This window comes from Meriones unguiculatus, chromosome 6 (assembly GCF_030254825.1).
Source record: "Meriones unguiculatus strain TT.TT164.6M chromosome 6, Bangor_MerUng_6.1, whole genome shotgun sequence".
Classification (NCBI taxonomy): domain Eukaryota; kingdom Metazoa; phylum Chordata; class Mammalia; order Rodentia; family Muridae; genus Meriones; species Meriones unguiculatus.
In genome coordinates this window covers 60122630-60142149 of record NC_083354.1, presented here as the reverse complement: position 1 = coordinate 60142149, position 19520 = coordinate 60122630, and the positions used below count along the sequence as shown (strand labels likewise).

The following is a 19520-nucleotide window of genomic DNA, read 5'->3' as shown; positions in this document are numbered from 1 at the left end:
CGGTAGAAAAGAGAAGAAGATGAACACATGGAAGCAAAACCATCAGGGATGGAGAAAATGCTACGTTTAGTCATCGGCAAAACAATCAAAACTTTAAATGAGACAAAGGGACCAGAAATCCAAGGGTAGAGGTGCTGAGATTAAAAGAGCATAGAAAAAAATCTAATCAATACAGTAATAACAAAGTTCCCCAAACCTTGGGAAACAAATGGGCATCCAAGTATAAGAATTCCGGACAGCACCTCCAGCCATCACAGAGAACTTCCCCATGATGCCTTACAGTCAAGATGCTGCAGCACAAACCAAAGAAACCACTGAGACATTGCTGTCCGAAAGCAACACGCAGAGGAGAAAGGCAATTCAAAGAGAGACAAAATGAGCCGCAGGTGAAAAGTGATGAGAGGGAACACCATGCACAAATACTTAGAGGCCTTGAACCAGCCCTGAGCCTGGGAGAGCTCACACAGCTCAGCAGGAATCCAAGGCAAGGGCAGAGCCTGAAATGGATGAGCTTGGAATAGAGTTCAGGTGACTTTCCATTTCATTCTAAGAGTAGCTCCAGGGCTATAATCAGAAGCTATTGTTCTTACCTCTGGCAAGAAGCCAGACCCACAGCAGGGAGGGAGGCCAGTGACAAGACTGTTTGGACTTGAGAATCTAGCACATGAAGTGTATTTGCATGTGGGAGAGGGGAATACCTGTGTGTGTGTGTGTGTGTGTGTGTGTGTGTGTGTGTGTGTAAGTCAGGGTACAACTGGTGGGAGTCAGTTCTCTCCTTCCACCGTGCAGGCTCCTGGGATCAAATTCAGGTTGTCTGCTTGGCAGCAAGCTCCTGCTGAGCCATCTTACCAGCCCTCTGAAAGCTTTTGACTGAATTTTTTTTCCTCTGAGATTTTGCATGACCCTGTCTTATTATATTCTTTTACTAGTCACTTTTTAATTTTAAAAAGTGAAAAAATACAGATAAGAAAGAAGGACTGTTGAATCTAAATGAGAAACTGCACATATGCCTGCCTACCTCCCTCCCACTCTTCTAAAATGATTCAAAAGATCAGAGTAGCTGGGCCTGATTCCAATCTAGGGGGTGGCAAACCTTGGAATTATTTTTCATATTATTCTGTGCTTATAAATCAACCCTAGTTTTGTATATGTAACAGAATCTGATCCAAAAAAAAAAAAATGTGAACAATGGAGAGACAAGAATGGCGGGTAGACACCACAGGGTCCTAGATGAGGTGATAAGCTAGCTGTGTCTTCTTATGACCGTATCTAACTGTCCCAGTCAAATGGTAAAAAGTTTTTAGTCTGAATTAGTGGTGAATTTCTCATCAGCACTGTAGAGTTAAAGTCCAGAAGGTAACAGAGCACTAGACCTGAGTAATTTAAGAGAGTGGATAAAGCCAGGTGGTGGTGGTGGTGCACGCCTTTAATCCCAGTACTTGGGAGGCAGGGGCAGGCGGATCTCTGAGTTCGAGGCCAGCCTGGTCTACAGAATGAATTTCAGGGCAGCCAGGACTACAGAGAGAAGCCCTGTCTCCAGAACAAAAAGCAAACAAACAAAAACAGAGACAGAGACAGAAACAGAGACAGAGACAGAGAAGCAATTTTAAAAGGTTTGGACTAGAAGGAGCAACAAAAGCCATCACGCCGGCCTGGGCTAATCTCCTGAGCAGAAGGGTGGAGAGCAGGACCCGGAGCCTGGGACAGAGCAGGGTGGACAGACAGGCACTGAACAAGAAGGTGCCACGCCAACCTTTCTTCCCACACAGTCCAGGACAATGCTCCATTTTAGCCAGGCCTAACAGGAAGCCCTTGGTCTAGGGAAGACCAGAGACTGAAAGGAGACACCAGGGCCACAGAGCTGGATGGGGAGGAGCCGGGGCTAAGCCTGGAGTGGTGAGTGGGCATGCCCAGATGCTGCAGTTGGTAAATGTACACTACCAGCTGCCCTCGATCAACTGTGATTATGGGAACATGTTTACTTTTTCTTCATTTATTTCTAGCTACACAGTTGACTCAGTCATCTGTGAATTTTTTTTTTTTTCTCTGTGCTCTGCATGGACTAGGCAGTCTTATCACCATGTCTCTGGAAGGCACTGGGTAGTGTGGATGTAAAGAGAATGAAGTGGTCCACTCTTGTCCATTCTGTCACAGAGTGGGTAACTTGGAACAGAATTTTGACTCCTAGTTCTAGAGACTAAGAAAGGCAAACCATGGTACCAGAGCCTGGCAAAGTACTTTTGTGTTGGTCATTTCACAGTAAGAAGCAAGAGAGTGTGTGTGGGACAGACAAGCACAGGTCAAACCCATTTATCTTCCCCAGAGCCCGTGCCTGTGATGATTAACCCATTGATAACAACATTAATGTGCTTATAAGAGCAGAGCCCCCATGGCACACCACCTCTTAAAGGGCCCACGTCTTTTTTGGTTTGTTTGTTTAAGGACGAAGTTTCTCTGTGTAACCTTGGCTGTCCTGGACTCGATTTGTAGACTAGGCTGGCCTCAAACTCAAAGAGATCCACCTGCCTCTGTCTCCCTGAGTGATGGGATTACCTCACCCAGCTGGGATTACCTCACCCACATCTTAATGCCACTACAGTGATGATGAAATTGAGAGAAAACATACAAACTACAGAAGGTACTGAGCCAGAATTAGAAGCTTGAGCCTGGAGGGATCAGAGCTTGGAAACATGTGAGCAGGGCAATGCTCTTTTGTCACTCCAGGTTTGCTCCTTGGCCTGCAGCTGATAGGATCCTAGCAAGCTCAGGCACCATCAACCGGCTTCCCTCAAAATTGCCGTGCACGTCTGCCACTGCTACTCACAGCTGCCAGCTAGCTATGGTGACCTCAGGTAACCATTGGCCCTTTGTCCTCGTGTATTGTAACTTTTCAAACTGTCCTACTAGATTTGTGTCAAACGCCACACCCTGTGAATCCAGTGTGGGTCTTTCCCAGAATTCCTGGAGTGTTCACAAACTGACCAGCTATGCAACACAACAAAAGCAGCCGTACATTTCCATATGTGTAAAATCATGCAGAGCACCTTCTCCGAACACAAGGAGACAGAGCCAGAGATAAGCAAAGCAAAAGCTCAGTTTGGAAATTCCAAAGGCACTTGATTACAAATTGTCAGCCAGGCATCGTGGTTAATCCTATCGCCCTTAATCCCAGCACTAGGGAGACAGAGGCTGGCAGATCTCTGTGAATACAAGGCTAGCCTGGTCTACAAAGCAAGTTCTAGACTGGTGGGGTCCATGCAGTGAGACCTTGTCTCAGAAAAAGGCTGCGGTGAGGATGCAGTTACATGGTAACTACCCACCTGAAGGATAAGTTCATTTCTGACTCTTACTGTAGCAGTAACTGGAGATTTACATAGTAATCCCGTTGGATCTCTTTTATGTAGCAATTCTGTAGGATCTGTTTTATATAATAATTCTATTGGGTTTTAAGGAAAAAGTGGAATCAGTTCTTACAAGAAAAGAAGTCCAGCCTTTAAACACTATTGTTTCTTAAACAAGAAACCATAAAAATAAAATGAAGCATGCATTCAAGAGGTAGAAGAAGAAAATAGCAATAGAATTTTTAAAGGAAAATAATATAATTAATGAACAAAGGTACTGAGTTAAGAAAGAGTAGAATCAATAAGTAGCTGAACATCTTAATGATATAAATTAAATGTTTGTAAAAAAAAATAAGACCAATTCTATGAAGACAAAATCAGCACATTAAAAGAGGAAGTGACACAGATAAAAAAATTAGAATGATAATATGGTATTTGGTAGTAAACGTAATAAATTGGAAAGTTTGAACAAATGATCTTGGAAATTGCATTATCAAAACTGACTCAAGAAAGACAAGCTAAATAAATTAATAATAAAATAAAAATCCTCCATCTTTAAGTGGGGTTTGTCTGAAAGATACTATCATTCATTCATAAGTGTTAGGAGATACACTGATATATTCCACTCATTTAACTAGAAAACTCAGATGAACTAAAATCTTTAAAAATTAGAAAAATTCAACTCATAGTAGTGGCTTAAAATTAAATACATAAATAGCAATAACTTCCTTTTTGTGCCAACAATGTTCACTTTTAGGAAAACAGGTGTGAAATCAGAGGCAGGAGAATCTCCAAGTTTGGGCCCACCCTTCACAAGGCAGGCAACCCCCATTTCACAAAAAAATTGAGTTAAAATATGAAAATAGCATGTTTCCAATAGTACCCACTAAGTACCAAATATCTAGAAATAAAATGTGCAAGGTATATATAAAGGAAAGTATCACACTCTACCAAAACATTAAGGATAAAGAATTTGAAGGATGAACTTTTTTGCATAAGAAGACAAAACACATTATAAAAGAATTAACCTTACGTTGCTGGAACTCAGTGGTTAAGAGCACTGTCTGTTCTTCCAGAGGTGCAATTCCCAGCAGCCATATGGTGGCTCACAACCATCTATCCTGGGATCTGATGCCCTTCTTCTGGCATGCAGGTGACCTACAGATAGAGGTCACAGATATTTATATGTAAAATAAATAAATAATTATTTTTTTAACAAAGAATTAATCTTATGAGATTTCCAATATTAATTCCAGCCAATTTTTTTCCTGGCACTTGATAAAATTAAAATAGTTAAGAACACCGTAAAGCCAGGTATAGTAGTGCTCATCTTGAATTCCAGCACTCAGGAAGCAGAAGCAATCAGATCTTTGTGAGTTTAAGGCTAGCCTGGTCTATATAATAACTACCAGGACAGCCGGAGCTATGTACAGAGATCCTACCTAAAATGGGGAGGGGAGTCTTAAAAGCACATGTTGTGTTATGTAACTACAATGATGAATAAGACAAGTAAGACACTGGAAATTATTTGCATCATGCATGGAGTCACTGGCTACACATTTATGAAATACTGATAAATCTACAAAGCAATATAAGTACATCTTCAAACTTTAAAACTTTTAATATAAGCAAAAAAAAATCAAAAAAGAAGAAATGCCATGAGTGAATGCAATTAAAACTCAATAAATTAATAAAAATAAATGAAAGTTAATATAGTATAAGATGTCACTTTGGTCTTGTTAATTGGCAAATACTTAAGAAATTGGACCTTAATATCTTGACAACAGGGTAAAGAAACTGGCTTTCTCATCCTCTGTTAGAGGCTTAATGTAAAAATTAAGAACTGACCCACTGGAAATGAACCTATACATGCCGGCATTCCAACACATATCCTCTCACTCAGAAGGCCCACCTTGAGGAACTCCGCCTAAAACTGGAAGCGTACATTCAACAGTTACCATTGCACATCACTGCCAAAAGCTATGACCTGAATCCAACCTAAGTGTCCATGATAAGACGATAATTAAATTTATAGTGGTAAGAAGAAATAATTTTACATACTACAAAGGACATGAGAGAGAGAGAGAGAGAGAGAGAGATTGGGCCTAAAAAATATCAGATACTATAGAAAAGCATTTTAGTGGGTGTGTTTATGTCTGGAAAAAAAAGCAAAAATATTTTACAGAAAAAAAACGTTTTTAAGAATATTTGGTTGTGTTATCTCTTTATTCTCTGTGTGAACTTATTATTTTTATTTATTTTACGAAGGACCTTCATCAGCCTTAGAAGAAGGGGAAGAACATGGCTAGTACAAACTAAAAGTGTAGGCTTCCTGCTCTGCACGAGATGTCTGCTCAAAGTGATCAGTGGAGTCCAAATTAGAGCTGGAACTCCCCAAACGGTGCACACGTGTTCAAAAGTTCTCTGACTGTTATGTGTCTCTTCAAAAGCTATAAAGAAACTACTCTTTTCTTTTTTGATAAAAAAAAAAGTCTCTATGTGCGTGCGTGCACACAGACACACAAACACACACAGTGGGGCCTCCTTTTCTCCACCTGGGAAATGGGGTTGTTGACCCTATTCAGAATTGTTATTGGGAGGATGGAGTGAATCAAGGCAAGGCCCAAATTCACTGGGGTTAGTCAGCCTCTGTCCTTCCCTGGAGGAGAGACTAAGTTCTTACACCCATAGGTAGACAGTATGTTTGACCTCAAAGTGCGCCCATTTCTACCAGCTAGGCCAAGGCACTGCGGTGTGTGATTTTGGCAAGGGAGGATATGAATTAACATTTACTTACTACAGATAAGGCAACAGTGATGAACCAAAGAATTTCACCCAACTCTAGCTTGATGAACCAATGAAATTATTGGTGTTACTTATAGGACATGGGTAACTCAAGGCAGCTGTATCACACGCGCGCGCGCGCACACACACACACACACACACCAAGATGGGTGCATCCTTGCAGCTCGCTGCCTAACAGGCTGGCAGCTTTCCTGATGGTTTCCTCCTCCAGTACCACCATCTGCCCCAGCAAATGGAACTGCTCATCTAACCCTGGGGAGGAGTCTTGTGAGTCTTGGAAGGTCCAAGCTTCCAGGGCCGTGGTGGTTTGAGTGAGAATGGCTTCCATGGAATCAATACTTAGTTATTGGTTGGTAGACTAGGAAAGATTAGAAACGATGGCCCTGTTGGAGTAGGTGTGGCCTTGTTGGAGGAAGTGTGTCACTGGAGGTGGGCTTTCGGGTTTTAAAAAGCACATACTGGACCCTGTCCTCTCTCTGTCCCTCTGTCTCTGTCGCTCCCTCTCTCTCTGTCTCTGTTTCTCTCTCCCTGCCTGCTGCCTGTGGTTAAGGATGTATAGCTCTCAAGTTACTGCTCCAGCATCATGCCTGCCTTTGAGCTGCTACACTTCTTACTACGATGATCATGAACTAACCCTCTGAAACTGCAGGCAAGGCCCCAGTTTAAATGCCAAGAGTTGCCTTGGTCATGATTGTCGGGAGCCGCATTCGCCATTACAAGATGGCGCTGGCTTCCTGTTTCCTGGTTCTTCTTGTCAGTGCTGTATCTTGCAGCAGCGCATGCGCCACAGGATGCTAATATGGATTTGAGTGCTCTCCCTATCAGAGAACACATGCTAATTGGGTATTGTGTGGAGCACCAATCACAGACGAGCACGTCGCCCTGCAGGCTATTTAAGCAGAGCGCATTTGGGGTTTGGGGTCCTTCTCCATCTACCTGCAAGAGCTTCATAATAAAGATTCTGCTGGACAAATCTTCGGTTGCCGCGTCATCCTTATCGGCGAAGGCTGCGCGCGACACATGATGTCTCTTCACAGCAATAGAACGGTGACTAAGAGAAGAGCTTCTTAAGTTTCTTGAACTTCTTGGGTCTTTTGAGCCTTCCTCCTCCCTTTAGGAGGGAATATTTAAATTCAGACGAAATTGCTACACAGCCTATGTCCATCTTCTCTATGACTCTTACATAAGCCAAGCAAGGACCAGCCTGGTAAATGATATCTCCTTAGCCAGCATCATTAAGAGGCTTCCAGGAGCACTGAGCGTGATTCCAGTCAAAAGACTGCCAAGAGGCCAAAGGTTAGACTGCCTATGGTCACTAGAGAAAAAAAAAAAACAAAAAACAATATTCATACAGCTTACATAAGACTAATCAAAATGCCAGGAAGGATTCCAGCCATTTTCCTCTCTTTCACACAGCAGCTTAGAGCCACAGCCAACCTTCCAGCATGGACTAGCTCATTTGGGAAATCCCAGAACCCCAGAACTAGCAAACATGTGACTCCACCACCTCAGTGCTGACCAGGGCAGGATCTTCTTGGCCCTAGCATAAGAGGTTCTTAGCCCTGACTCCATGTTGGGATTTCTCAGGAACTTCTAAGTAGGGTGGGCATGTCCAGTCTCAGTGATTCTGACTTCACTGGCCAAAAATAAGGTCTGAACAGACTTTAAACCTGTAAAGTACACCAGAGGTCAGAGCCACTGTGGTGGAATCAGTTCCTCTGACTGGCACCTTTGATTAGCATGTCTTTCCCAGACCCAAGAGAAAGTGGGTTTTCCTCTGGCTATACTAGGAGTCACACAGCAAAGGAGTACCTAGGCCAGCCCAAGCTCCAGAAATCAGTTTTTCTTCATTGTGTCTCCAAGGCCCAGCCAACAGAATAAAATGTGTGAGTGATCGAACTAATGGATAAGTCCCACATTCTCCCACGTCCTCAGTGCCCAAAATCTAATGGCTGAGCTGCAAAGCAGAGAGGCCGCCTTTCCCTCTCTGGCAGGTCTGTCAGAAATACAGATTCTCAGACCCTGCCCAACTCCACTGAATGAGAAGGGACACTGACAGCAATCTTAGGCAATTCGTGTGCTCAAGGCAGCATCATTGGTCCTGCCATACATTAGTGAGTCTCCAAGCTCTGCCATACCTTGGCTCTAGCCCATGTAGAGATAACCTTTCTCCCTGACTATCCCTCTCCTTTGTGGGATAAACCCCAGTCTCAATGCAACTCTAAACGCTGCTCCACCTCAAGCCTCAATCTGGTTCAAATCCCACCTCTGTCACTTTCCATTAGAGCAGCCCTAAGCTTGTGAACCCAAAGCCAAGCTACGCTGAAGGCTATAGAGGAGATGTAATGGCTGAACTGAGACAAAGTGTCTCTCACCAGGGACGTCCTTGGCCTTTTCTGAAACAGGCTTCCTAATGGGAATTTACATGGGGAAAAAAAAAAAAACAGCCCTGGAAATTCTGCTTCCATAACGAAGCCAAGGGAAGTTTAAGCACTCAGGACGCTGAGGGGGGAGCATGAGTAAATCAAGCCAGTCTGGGCTACATAACAAGATCCCGTCTGAAAAGGGGAGGGAGGATAGGTAGGAAAGAGAAGAGTGGGGCAGGAGAAAGAAGAAAGTTAGAAAACAAGTTAAAAAAAATGAGCACAGTCGTTTCCACGGGATGTCTCTTGAGACCATCAGGGCTGCAAAGAAGGTGGCTTAGCCCTCTGGACCACTACGTCCTGAACTGGGACAGCTCCACTCCAGACCGTGGTGTATGGTGTGTGTTTGTGTCCCCACAAAGAGGGGAGACTCTCGCGTGCGGTTCTGGGAGGAAAGATGGTGTTCTTTCTCCAGAGGGCTGCGCGGACACCCGTCCAGGCTGCAAACTGTAAGCGCCAGGCGCTGCTCCGGGTCTCCGCGAGGCCGCTGTCCTCTGCAGCAGACCGCGTTGCGCGCTCCCCGCTCCAGCACCCGGCTGGCCCGGCAGCCTGCGCGCTCCGCCGGTGCAGAATGCGGGCGCTGTGACGTTCTCGGATAAATGCCGTGTAACTGTGTAGGCGAATGGGAGCTAAAAATAAGAACGGAAAATCTATCATTAAGGTATCATTGCGCCAGCGCAGCTATTTGAAGGCTCCCATGGTCCCCGGCGCCTGCGTTTGAAGCCCGCCTTCAGGCTTCAGGGGTATTTGCGAAAGACTCCCGGCAGCGGCTTGCCAGCCAGACCTTAGGATTCGCTGGGCGACGCTGGCAATTATGGCACCGCTCAAAATGAAATAAAAAATAAGCGGTCACCTCTCTCCTCCCAATCTGTATTCTCAGGTCGCCGGCGCCAAACGGTTATGCAAAAACTAGTGCATATCCCGTTCCTTTCATTATCCACCTTGGACTGGAAAAATTAAGTACGGGAGGAAGGCGAGGGAAGGCGATAGTGCAGAAAAATGACAAACGGGGCTTACCCTAGGTCTACCGTGCGCCGCCGTGGGGCGCAAAGAACTCCGGGGATGCCGAGTCTCCGGGATTCCATTGGGTTGAACAAAAATTGATCTGATTTGGTTTAGAACACCCAAAGTGCAGAAGAGGAGGGCAAGGCGGGAGGACGAGGAGGTGTGTGTGTGTGTGTGTGTGTGTGTGTGTGTGTGTGTGTGTGTGTCCGGGGGTGGGGGGGAGGAGGCGCCAAGGTGCAGCCTGCGTGCGGCTCTGCGCCTCGGCGGGGCTGCGTGCGTGTGTCCCTGTCCGCGCGCCGAAACGGGGCTCTTCGAGGGATCGGCGTCACATGACTCCGCCTGCCCCCAGCCGGCGCGCAGATCGCCCTTCCCTCACTTTGCCGGGGGAGGGTCGAGCGACATCCCCCGGGGCCCCGGAGCTCTGCGGAGAGAGGAGGCTCCGGCAGGGAATGCTCCTTCTACGTTCAAGAAACCCCAGCTCGGCGGCGGCGCCGGAGCCCGGAGTGTAGATCTTGAGGAGGGTGGGGTGGGAGGGCGAGGGGGGAGCGATCGAGAGAGAGAGAGAGAGAGAGAGAGAGAGAGAGAGAGAGAGAGAGAGAGAGAGAGAGAAGCAGCGCGGCGCGCACCGACGAGGGGCTGCCGGGGGCCGCGCGGGGAAGATGTAAGCGCGTGGGGTCTCGCTGGCCTCCGAGCACCATGCAGAAAGGGATCCGGCTGAACGATGGCCACGTCGCGTCCCTTGGACTGCTGGCACGCAAGGACGGCACGCGCAAAGGCTACCTGAGCAAGCGGAGTTCGGACAACACAAAATGGCAAACCAAGTGGTTCGCGCTGCTGCAGAATTTGCTCTTCTACTTCGAAAGCGACTCGAGCTCTCGGCCCTCGGGGCTCTACCTGCTGGAGGGCTGTGTCTGCGACCGCGCGCCCTCCCCCAAGCCGGCGATCTCTGCCAAGGAGCCGGCGGAGAAACAGGTGAGGGAGCGCCGCGTCCTGACCTCCCGCGCCCCCTGCTGAGGCCCTGGAGGGTTCGGGGGCGGGGGAGGGGCCTTCCACCGTGTGCTTCAGTGACCGAACTTTGACCCTTCTACTCTAAAGAAATTCAGGGCGTCTCAACGTCTTCCGCGGGAAGGACCAGCTGGACCAAACCGCGAGGGTGACCCTAGGGCGGGCAGAGGAGGCAGGGACTGCGGGCAGGGCGCCGCTAGGAGCTGCGGCGGCCCCGGGCCGGGTAAGCCCCGTAGGGGGCGGGGACAGGGAGGCTGAAACTTGGAGATGCCAATGGAGATGGGGTCCGAAGGACCGACTCCGGGCAAGAAATCTTCTCAGCGTCCGACCCAAAATGGTGCCCCTACCCCCATCCCCACCCCCACGCCAGCCCTGATCGCCCACGATCTTCTGCCTGAAACGTGAAATTCCTTGCGCTTAGGCTTGGGAAAGGTGAAACAAGCGTCGGAGCGTCGCGGTGCCCTGCCTCCCGCAGTTAGGGGCGAAGGATAACCTGCGCTAGCCTGGCCGAGTTGGGGATTGCCGGGGCCTTGGGGAGTCGTTATTTTTTATTTTTTATTTTCGCGATCGAATGATGGTGCGCTCTCAGCTGGCCCTGGCCAGGCTAACAAACCCCAGGGTTCCAAAGACGGGCGTGACGCGCCGGGGTCGGGCCAGGGCTGCTGCGGAGCAGTGGGACAAGTGGGCTCTTCTTTCCTCCCCCGCCCCCTGCGCCGCCGCGGCCGCCGCCGCAGTAGCCGCTGTAGCGCTGCGCTTGTTCACTCGCTTGCTGGCGATGCCCAAACAGCAGGGCTAAAGGGCCAGGCCGCGATCTGCCGCGGGCCTGGACTCAATGGAAGCGCCGGCTTGGCAGGGAGGGAGGAGGAGAACAGCACCCAGCCGGTGGAAACACTCAAGCCGAGAGAGATGTTTTTAAGCTCGTTATTTCTCCCAAGGCATCTGGCCCCGGGCCTCTGGGAGGGAAAGAAAAAAGTACATGATAGTGTATCCTAAAATGTCACCACTGGGAAAGGCCTGATATCCATAGGGCTCAGCCACCTGGCTGTTTGCCTGCATGGGGGCGGGGGGGGGGGGGAAGAGGTTGTCTTTTGCCCAGTGTCAAATAGCAGGAGTCAAAGGCACTAATTGAATTGGCTGGGATGAGTGGCAGCCTCCCATGAAGTCTCCTCCATAATTGGGGCAGAGATCTGCACTCTGTCCCTTCAGCACTCTCTTTATACCTTCCCTCGGCTCCTTTAGTGCCAGGTGATGATTTCCGTGGGCTAGGAAGTGTGGGCAGGAATTTGGGGGAAGACTCTGAGAATCACCAATCGGGAGACCAGGCGGCAGCTCCCAGAGGACAAGGAACAGCAAGCAGCGCCTTTACCTTGTAGCCAATTGGAGCCTCCCTGGCCTCAGCTGGAACAGCGAGACCCAGGCTGTCAGCCCTCTTGCTCACCTGCTGTCTGCAGCCATAGCACACCTGTATCTATCAGTAGATTGTACCCCAAGCCTCAGCCAGGGGACCCCATAGCACCCCAGCCCCCTACATCACAGTAGGAGCTGAGCAGGGAAGCTCAAAGCATCTGTTCTCAGTTCCCTGAATGAGAAGACTGACAAGCTGGGGACTGGATCTCAGCTGAATGACTTCTTGGCTGTGTGGCTTCAGTTAACCCACAGAAGGCCTCTGAGCTTGTTTTTGTGCACAAGGGGGAAATGATACTGACCTTCCCTGGGGCCTTGAGAATGCAAACTCAAATTATGTGTGTGAAAAGACTCTCACAATACAACTTAGTAGGATCCTAAGTGGATTAGAATTATATCTACCTGTGTGGATATAATATCAGGATATAATATTAAGTCAATCAACCCTTCCCATTCTTCAGACAGAGAAACTGAGGACCGTAGAAAGGAAGGGAGTTGCCCAACAGCAAAGGAGTCTGTCAGAATAAGACCTAGAATTGACCCAGTGTCTAAAATCTCCTGAGAATAGGATCCCATGTTGACTCCAAGTTAGCCAACCCTCATCTTGGCTAATAATCGTGGGACAGATGGGAATGCAGGCCAGTCAGTGATGTGCCTGTGTGTTCTGCGCCATTTCCCAGAACACTCAGTCACTAAGAGCACTCACCAAGAGAAGAGGGCAAGTTGGGAGCTTGGCAAGTTTTTGTTGAAGACTCCTGCTTCGTCTCACACACTCATAGCCAAGAGTGTATGTGAGCATATTTCTCCCGCTCCTCTGATCCACTCTTGTGTACAAAAGTTCATGATCACCCTTCAGTCTCTGAGTAAAATCTGTGGCCCTCGCTGCTGTTTCTGTGTTTCTCTCTGACAAGGACACCCAATGGAATAAACCCGAAAGACGGGTGTGAGAAGCCCCAGGACACTCTTCGAACAAGTTTAGACCTTTAAAACAAGGCTTGACTTCATACTCACTGGCATGTGGCCAAGTGCCCAAATTAATGAGCCTAGAAAATGCAATCAGTTTGGCAAGATTAACTGGTATCTGGTGGAACTTGGTTTTAGGAGGGCTTCATTTTTACCGAGGCATAAACCCATGGGAATAGAAAGTCTGAGCTGGGAACCCCCCTCTAGTGGCAATGGCAAGGTTGGGGAGCACATGGAAGGTGCGTACAGGAAACGCTTCTAATCTGAACATGTTTGGGTGTCATATGTTCCTTGCATATTTCATGTCCTGAGGATTGTCTGGGTGCTGGGCCTAAGAAGCTGATGATAACCTATGTTGGGATTCTGAGGAAGATAAATACAAATAAGGAAGTGCACCACGCCCTGGGAAGACCTCGGATGACTGGATTGCAGGGCATTTTGAGAGCCCAGGCTGCTCTGATACTGTCTCACCTAGCTGTACCAGACTGACTTGAGTATGTTTAAAGCAGGAGCAATAGCCAGGATTTTGCCCCACACTGGCTCTTGCCTGGGACCCCAGGGCCTCCTGAAGTGAGGTGGCATCTTGTCCCCCACCCTCCTTGGCTGCTGCAAGGTACCTCTCTGGCCCAGGCTCTCCTTGCTCAGCCCCGACTTCCTCTGCTCCCAGCCCTGAACCATGTTATGAACTCAGAGCCTGGGTTCAAACAGCAGTGAGGGTCACAGATTTTACTCAAAGATTAAAGGGTGATGATGAAATTTTTTACACAAGAGGAGTGGGAACTAGGACCCCATAGGTGCTAAACTTACCCTAGAGCTGAAGATAACTTGGATGTGAGTTTGTGAGATGAAGCAGGAGTTGTCAACAAGACCCTGCCAAGCTGGGCTACAGCAGATCACCTGCTGCTCCTCCCTGGAGACTGGTCCTCGGGGCTTCTGCTTCTGAATAGTCATCCATGGGGGCTTTTCCAAACTACCTGAAATAAAACTTCCAGAGCCAGCTTCTCAGCAAGAGATCTTGCCAAGCCCACTGCAGTACGCACTGAACTCCCTCCAACCAGGAGAGGCTAAATGTAGATGGAAGGTGTTTTCCGATTCCCTTGAGAGAGGGAAAGGATTCAGGCAGATGGCAATAGCAGCCAATGCCTCAGAGCCTGATATAGGCTTAGGCTCCGTGAGCTGCCAACCTCTTAGAACCTCTCCTCCACCAGGCCAATGTTATTTCCTAAAGGAAGCATTCCTCTGGATTCCTATTTATAGGGAACATTCCCGGTTGGCCTGGTGGTTTGGTCTCCACCACAGCCTGGAGACTTGGGGGGTTCCTGTTTTATAGACAAGGGACTCCTCATTGGCCACCCATCATGGCAGCAAACGTGAGACTAGCCCTCTGGCCTTCTCTCTCTGCAGCTATGCCCGCCCCGCCACCCTCCAGAGCTGGAATATAGTCAACTCCCCCACCAGCTGGGAAAATGCAAGCCAGAACATGGGGAAATGAGGCTCTCCTAATGGCAATACCCTTCTTACACACACAGCTTCCCATGCTTCAAGCAAACCAGGGGTGAAGCGCAAGGAGTCAGCAGCTCCAGCTTAAGGATGTGTACCTGCAGGAAGCTGGCAAGGCTGAGCTGGGCTGCCAGCATGTGTGGTCACTGGCTCTAGAATCACTTGACCCAACTTACCTCTCAGGGGGAAAAAATATAAGGTTGAAGAGGCTCCCTGAACATGCATCTCAAAGGAATGCAACAGAAGGCTCCACTCCCTGCCATGTGCCTGCTGGCAGTAGGGTGAGGGTCAGGGACATCTCTTATGTCTGAAAACCTCAGCCTGAAATCTCACTGTTGTGAACTTGCCCAGGGTACATCTCAGCTCTCCACACTGAGCCAGGGTCAGGTCCCACAGGTACAGAGGAGAGAACTTTACACTTTGAGCACTCACAGAGCTTTGTTCCACACAGTCCCTGCCAAGGGCAAGAAACCGTCTTTCCTTCCCAGAGAGCCCCTAGAGGACTCTCTCACCAGCCCCGCCTTGGTTGGCAGCCCTGCCTCATCTGGTCCCTGTCCTACCTCTTCCTATTCCAGCTCCCACTCTAGGGAACAAGCAGTCCCCGTGTTGTTTTATTTTTGTATTCATATCACTTTTAACCTTTTTGATTGGCACGCAACACATACCACCTGTACATATTTATAAGGTAGAGTGTTATGCTCTGGTTCGCATCTACGTTAACTGTGGGTCAACACAGGGTAACTGCTATATACATTACCAGAACTTTTACATTTCTTACCCAGGGTGCATTCAAATTCCTCCTTCTATCAGCCATTGCCTAGGTAAGCCCCTGGGAGCAAGCTTTCTGACCTTTAATCCAGCCCCACCACTCCTTCTCCTTCTTACTCAGGTCACAAGTCCTCATTCTGTGCATCCTTCTTCCAGTTCTCAAGACCCTAGAAGCACCTCTTCCCTCTTCGTCCTTCCCCATACCTGTGGGATGTGGCCTCTGGTCCTCTAGAGGGTCTTAGACTAAAAGTGACCTCTCAGAGGAGATGTCTCCCCCACCCCAACCCTACCCCACACCCACAGGAGCCAGTACAGCCCCAGATCCAGCAAATGGTAGTGTTTCTATCCTCTTCTTCATTTATATCTGCTGCTGCAGCCCACAGTTATTTTCTGTACTCAGCTGGTAGTTTGGAGATGGTCGTTTCCCCCACTAAATCCAGATACCAGGACAGTGCCAGGCAACTGGGACAGGAATTACACAACTAAGTGCCCAGGTCAAAGATATGCAAGAAAGAATGAGCATCTGTGATAGACTTTATCACGAGACCCTGACTGAGGACCGGCAGGAACTGCCGTTACAGTGGATGAGGTGGAGAGGCAGGGATAAAATCTGATGTCCACCTTCTGATTGAGGACATTGGGCATGAGCACACAGCCAAGTGAGACAGGGAGCAAACTGGAGAAATGCTGCTGTCTCAGGAGGTCAAGTGGGAGATGCTGGAGGCAGGAGAGGGCTTTGGCCACCGTTGCGGAAAGGATGCTCAGCACAGAGACAGTGACCCTCACCCTACCCCACCCCCGCCCCAGTGGACAAAAGCAGACCTATGCGCAGAAGGGGTGGACCCAATGAAAGGCTGTGGTTGGACACTTGGCAGGTGGCCTCCCTGTTACCTGGAGCCCAGGAAATGAGGTGATGTCCTGGATAGGTACCTAGCAAGGGAAGACAGAGGACAGTGCTGGCTGGTAGGCCCTGTGTGGTCCCTTAGACTCTTTCACAACCCGGAATGGCTTGTTAGCCTATTTCTGTGTGCTCTGAGAACAGCCAGGAGTGGTGTACTGAGCTCAGAGGGTGCACACACTGCCAGCCAGGTACTGTTGCTCCAGCCTCACAGATAAGGATGGGAAGCCCAGAGGATTGCCAATGCTGCGTGACAGAGCAGGTCTTCTACCATTCTTGTCAATACATCACTCAGCTCTTTATCTGTGGTTCTCCTCCCTCCTTCTGAGGCTCCCTGAGGGCCATACCCCCACAGCAGTCAGAGCAGTCTGCTTTTAACTGTTTTATATCTTAATTGGGCGTCCACATAAAAACTCATCTATATTAATGCTTTAAAACGTTTGCCCTTCACTACATGTTATTACCAAATGCCCTTCAGCTCAGCTCTGGCATGTTCTAGACACAGATTAAAATGTCTCTAGTTTTTCCTTTCTCCTTATTTTCAGTAGTGGGAATTGAACCAGGGGCATTGTGCATGCTGGACAATTGCTCTACCACACTGAGCTACACATCTACCCTGTTTTGCTGTTTAAAAAGAAAAGTCACAATGCTGTTTAGTTACCGGGGCTGGTCTCAAACTTCAGATGTAGCATCAAGCTACCGAGTAGCTGAAATTACAGGCAGAAACCACTACACCTAGTTTACAATGTATATAATTTTGTGGCCTGGTGCTTTAAAACAATACACCAGAAACACTGAATAAGAATACCAGCCTTTGAGCCCCAGAGTATAACTGTGTACTTCCCTTACTGTTCTCAGCAGCTTTATAAGGTTGTCACTGCTAACCCATTTTCAAAATGAAAAAAAAAAAAAAAAAAAAACTGAAGTGCCAAGACAGAATTTTACTTCTCGTGTTCAAAGTTACAGAGCAAGTATATGCAGGCATCCAGATTTGCCTAACTGTCAAGCCTAAGCTCTCCAGACACAGAACATAAAGACTCTGCCTGGGTACCTTCTTAGCATCCTCTGCCTGTCAGGACAGGAGGAGAATAAGAAAAAAATTAACAGCAGTGCTGGGAACGTGGCTTAGTTAACCTAGCAAATACTAAAGCCTGGCCAGGAATAAAGTACATAACTGTCATCTCAACACTCAGGAGACAGAGGTGGGAGGATACCTGCAAGCTTGAGGCCAGCCAAAGCTAGAGAGAGACCTTGTCTCAAGAGAGGAAAAAAAATTATCAGAAAGTAAAATATGTCATGGCCACTTCAGTGACTTTTGTGAAGGAGGCTTTGTTTCCGCTTGGGTGGGAGCCTTGCAGCTCTGCCATGATCAAGGGAAAACACAAGGCAGGCATCCACACCCCACAGCCCTGACTCACTGGAATCTCTAGGAGCCTGGAGCTGGTGTGGTGTACACACAGCCAAGAACACAACTCAGCCCCCTGATGCATTTGCACAAGCCCTAGTGACTTGTGAATGTGAGAGAGGCCCAGAACACTGCCAATGGCCAAATGCTCCCATGGAACAACAAGGAACAACAGGGAGGCCCAGACACCCCCACTTCTTGTCCCCAGAGGGGAATGCACAGATGCTCAAATATGAAGCCTTAATTTTCTGCCTCCATCCTTGGACATGGAGGAGTTCTCAGCCTCTCGGGAGAGGTAGTCGTAGGGACTCTGAGCCTAGCTGTGGACTGGGCTTCTGTCACTTCTCAGCTTACAACAGGTTCCAAGCTCTCTGGGCCTCACTGTCTCCATCACTGTATTAAGCTAGCTGCAGTGTAAAAAGCTATAGCACAACCTTCCAGGTGTAGACAGCGTATTGTAGCAGCTACAGCTTCAGGTCACCTGGGGCTCGGTCAGGTGAAGCAAGTCAGCACAGAGCTATAACTGTAGGAGTTCCTGAAACTCTTAATAAGCTGCTCCCTAAAAGGGGAAGCCAATTGCTGCAAGCCGCTACTTGTTCCCTAACATTACACCATCAGAAATGAATATTGATAAAGGCTAGAATTTGGGGAGCACTAAGGCTCCCCTTCATTCTCACTCAAACGTGGGACACACTGCTGAAAGCTATAGCTCAGTGCAGGGCTAACAAACACCTGTGGAGTCCGGGCTGTGTCTGGCTCTAAATTCTTGATGCCAAACGCCAAGGTCAGAACTTGAACTAGACCTTCTAGATTGATAGGGTCAATGGGGTTCCAAGCCCAGTGTTAAATTAGGTGATTTCTGCTCTACAGAATAGGTTCTGCTAACCTCTCGGGCTAAGGCAGCTTCTTTCCTCTACAAAATGAGATAATCATTTTCTAGAAGACATCTCCCAGTTGATCTTTGACTTCCTTCACATTGGAAAATCCAACTTGTATCTTAAAATAAAATCTTTTCAAGCCTACTTTTAGAAAAGTGAATGGATGAATTTGTATCAGCCTTCACTGGGATTCCAAAATTCCTTGTAGAAATGCAGAGAAACCTACTTGAACATTTACAACTACAGGCATAAAAACATAATCAACTTGTCTAAATGCCTCCTGGGCTCTTAGGCAAACTCCAGACATTGATGAAATGGTTTGGAGGGAGCTGACCACAGGCAGCGTTGGCATACTTCTCAGTAAACCCTTGTCCCAAGCCTTCCCAAGATCTTCTTTGCCCTCTGGCCACATTGTTGCCATACAGGATCATTTTTCCTCTGGTCAGATCTGTGGGGAACTGGAAGGGGGAGAAAAGGTAGAGTTCCTTATGAGCCCTACTGTGTGGGCACAGGTGAGGAGAAGTGAATAATCGTGATAGAGGGTTTCCCTGGTAGCCTGGGCGAAGAGAGAAGCAAGCTGATTATAAGACACTCAACTGCCTCGGTGTTGGAATGAGCAAAAGTATGAATGGCTTGCATAACATCAGCAGGGGCGTAAAGCTGACCTTAAGGGGTAAGCCACTGTCCCAGTCAGCAGTTCCTGCTGGGCCTCGGTGAAGACCACACTCAGGAGACAGCTTGATGGAACCTGAGCATCAATATCCTGACTGTGCGCAAGGCCACATGAGTCCAAACAGTCAGTGAGAGACACTAACAAACAGCCACTACATTGTTTAGCCTAAATTAGTCAATCAGTAGTATAATCCCACAGCTGAACATACATGAGACAAATATATATATGTGTGTGTGTTATATATATTCATTGTGTGTGTGTGTGTGTGTGTGTGTGTGTGTGTGTGTGTGTGTAATGAAGCTGGTCCTTCCCTCCTGACTCCAGTTTTCACTGATGCCCTATGCACTCTCTCAGGGAGCATACATATCAGATACGTGTATGTGTGCGTAACTGCTAACAAGTTGTAATAAGCTGTAACCACTGTTCCAATTCTTAGTTTTCTCATTACATAA

General features: G+C 48.0%; 1 protein-coding gene across 2 annotated transcripts in view; it reads left to right on the top strand.

The window, feature by feature from the left end:
* The first annotated feature begins 9816 nt into the window (after positions 1 to 9816).
* Positions 9817 to 19520, top strand: part of Rasgrf1 (Ras protein specific guanine nucleotide releasing factor 1) — a 97162-nt gene continuing 87458 nt past the window's right edge. The window contains exon 1 of one of the 2 annotated variants that reach the window (XM_060385540.1): positions 9817 to 10546. In XM_060385540.1, coding sequence (XP_060241523.1) covers positions 10271 to 10546 — 276 coding nt within the window. In that variant the 5' untranslated portion in view covers positions 9817 to 10270. The remainder of the gene's footprint in view (positions 10547 to 19520) is intronic. The other variant, XM_021638710.2, reaches the window with a different exon arrangement.